We start from the raw sequence: 3,286 nt of genomic DNA, 5'->3' as shown, positions 1-3,286 counted from the left end.
TAAAGGTCGTGATTCCAAAAAACAGTAGGGTACAGTCGCTAAATTTCGTCCCCGAACCTAATTTCGTCCCCTGCCGTACTTTTTTTTCCTACTAGCGCCATCTACTTTTGATATATGGGATCTAAAGCCAGTTACCTCAGTCAGCCATTTTAAAAATTTGAAGGTAAGACGTCGCTCCTACAGCAAGATATCTATAATTGAAAAAAAAAAACGTTCAAGGTGAGTTTTTATTTGAAATATTATGTGAAATGATTTATTGATATGCTTGGCTTTTTGAAACTATTTTTTCGTCAAAATGAATTGTATTTACGTATGATTCGAAGATAAAAAAAAATTTGAGGTTATGACATTGTTTTGTTGAATGGATGTTTTTTGTTACAATAGCAAATTCCTAATAAGGTCCCCCAACGTAGACCTAATTTCGTCCCCGGGACGGTATTTAGGTACCCTCACTTAACTTTTAAGTTTATTTTCTTTAATTTTTTTCTATATTTAGTTTTTTATTCTACAGATGCCAAAGAGAAAGCTGTGGGATCCTGAAGCAATGAAAAGAGCTGTAGAAGCGGTAAGAACGAAAGAAATGGGTTATAAAAAGGCAGTACAGTTATTTAATGTCCCAAGAGCTACTTTGAAAGATTATGTGAAAAATTCAGAAAAGTCTGTAGAGGATGTAGTTTATTCGAAAATGGGAAGAAAACCAGTTTTGCCGGTTGAATTAGAAGAGGAGCTGGCAAACTATTGCATGCAAATGGATAAGAATTACTATGGCGTCACTGCTGCTGATTTAAAACGAATGGCTTTCCAACTGGTTCTCAGGAATAATATTCCACATCCATTTTCACTGCCCAAGAAGAAAGCGGGAAAAAAATGGATGAAGTTATTTATGGCTCGTCATCCTGCATTGTCTTTCCGTAAGCCAGAGTCTTTATCAAAAGCTCGTGTACAAGGTTTTACTGCAGAAAACGTTAAGACTTTTTTTGAATTATTGAAGCCTGAACTGCAGAAGATTAACTTCAACCCCAATAAAATATTTAATGTGGACGAAACAGGAATAACCACTGTACAGCATAAAGTTAGAAAAATCCTGACTATGAAAGGCAAAAGAGAAGTTCACAAGTTGTCATCTGCTGAAAGGGGAGCATTAGTAACTATTGTAACTTGTATGTCAGCTTCTGGTCAGTTCATTCCTCCGCTAATGGTGTTTCCAAGAAAAAACATGAAAGCTGAACTACTAGATGGAGCACCCCCAGTCACCATTGGTGGATGCCATCCATCCGGTTGGATACAGCCTGAGCTGTTCACAAAATGGCTGATACATTTCATGTCCATAGTGAAACCATCTAAAAAAGACCCTGTCTTGCTCATATTAGATGGACATTACAGTCATACTAGAAATTTAGATGTAATCGACATTGCACGTGACAATGGTATAATTATAATCTGCCTCCCACCGCATTCAACTGATCGTATGCAGCCTTTAGATGTCTCATTTATGTTTCCTCTAAAAACATACTACGCCCAAGAGATTGAAAACTGGTTGACCAATCATCCAGGGCGGGTTGTTACTCACTACCAAATTGGAGAAATATTTGGAAAAGCTTATGCTAAAGCTTGTAAAATCGATACAGCAGTAAATGGATTTCGAAAAACAGGAATATTTCCAATTAATGAAAACATTTTCGTCGACTCACCACATGCTCCATCTTCATCAGGTGCAAACAACACAACACCTTTGGCAAATGACAACACAACACCTTTGGCAAATGACATCTCACTACCTTCAACTTCCACAAGGTCAAGACCAATAACACCGACTCCATTACCACTATCAGGTAACTCTTCATTCCCATTTATTGTTCTAGCTGATGTGCAGCCTATTCCAACTATCGAACTACCCTCAACCTCAACTAGACGTGGCCAAGCTATGATAGTCACGGCTTCTCCACATAAACAAGAAATAATGGATGCAGAAAAGAAGCGGAAGGAGAAGGATGAAAGACTGGCAGGAAAAAAAAGAGGATTGTAAGAAAAACTAAAATACAAGGAAGGGACAAATATAAAACCAACAAGCGACAAAAGAAACAGTCTTCTGACGAGGACACGTCTGAAGATGAACCAGTTTTGGTCTCTACTGACGAAGAAGATAGCGACAATGATGACGCTGAATGCCCAGTTTGTCTTAAAACCTTTTCTCAGGACAAAAAGGGAGAGAAATGGATAAGATGCATCAAATGTTTCCAATGGATGCATGAGGATTGCGTTGAGAATCCCGGACCTAAATTTATTTGTACAACTTGTCTGGAGAATTAAAACTATTTAACCATACCAATGATTCATCAAAGCCTAATTAGAAAATAAGCTTAATTAATTAATTATTCCTAAATATTTTTTATAGTAATTATTATTAATACAATTTAAGTTCACGGACTGATTATTGTAAGTTGTAGTTATTGTGATCTCAATATCGTCCCCGGGACGGAATTAGGTGCCTTACATTTTTTTTTAGAATTTGTACTTTTTTGTTAATATTATCTTAGCAGAGTTTGTAACGAAGTTAACGTGATTTTGAATATTTTTAATAATAAACATATATTTTGCCGAATATTAGACGTTTCATTTATTATTCTACTTGTAATAATTTATTTTTCCACGTTTTTTTACAAAAAGGGGACGAAATTTAGCGACTGTACCTTATATGCCGTGTAAACCGATTAAACGAGGGTACAAGGCGTGGTGTAGATGTGATGCGAAAACAGGATACCTTTACCAATGTGACATCTATACAGGTAAAGATAAAAATGCCGACAGTGAAGGACTGGGTTACAGAGTGGTGAAAAATCTGTGTGTTAACGTACCAAAGGACACATTGATAGTCTTTGACAATTTTTTTTCCTCTGTCGCTCTTTTGGAATACTTATATTACAAAGGAATATTTGCTATTGGTACTGTTAGACTATCACGAAAAGGACTTCCTGAAGATTTTGTCAAAAAAGAAAGTAAGAAAGAGCAACTACAACCAGAATTCACATACAGATACTGTCACCCTGTTGGGGTAGTTAAGTGGAAAGATACTAAAGACGTGACCGTCCTTATAACAGCCGTAAACCCTAGAAAAATAGAACTAATAGAAAGAAGACAAAAGAATGGCGAAAAGAAGAAAATGTATTGCCCATCTGCTATTGCTGATTACACCCGAAACATGGGTGGAGTTGATCATTTTGATCATTACAGTAGCTCATACTCCATTGGACGCAGATCCAAAAAAACATGGCCAAGATTGTTTTGG

The 3,286-nt window shown here is 36.5% G+C and overlaps 1 protein-coding gene across 1 annotated transcript; it reads left to right on the top strand.

The window, feature by feature from the left end:
- Positions 1 to 685: 685 nt before the first annotated feature.
- On the top strand, positions 686 to 2,026 carry LOC113227655 (CENP-B homolog protein 2-like). Its single transcript, XM_026460618.1, has one exon. The coding sequence runs from the start codon at positions 686 to 688 to the stop codon at positions 2,024 to 2,026; it is 1,341 nt and encodes a 446-aa protein (XP_026316403.1).
- The last annotated feature ends 1,260 nt before the right edge of the window (positions 2,027 to 3,286 follow it).

This window comes from Hyposmocoma kahamanoa, unplaced genomic scaffold (genome assembly GCF_003589595.1).
Source record: "Hyposmocoma kahamanoa isolate Upper Pololo Valley unplaced genomic scaffold, ASM358959v1 212, whole genome shotgun sequence".
NCBI classification, from domain to species: domain Eukaryota; kingdom Metazoa; phylum Arthropoda; class Insecta; order Lepidoptera; family Cosmopterigidae; genus Hyposmocoma; species Hyposmocoma kahamanoa.
Note: the sequence above shows the minus strand (reverse complement) of the source record. Positions and strands in the feature narration are given on the sequence as shown.

Excerpts from the sequence above, each read along its gene's own strand:
- LOC113227655 (XM_026460618.1), top strand. The coding sequence starts at position 686 with ATGGGAAGAAAACCAGTTTTGCCGGTTGAATTAGAAGAGGAGCTGGCA.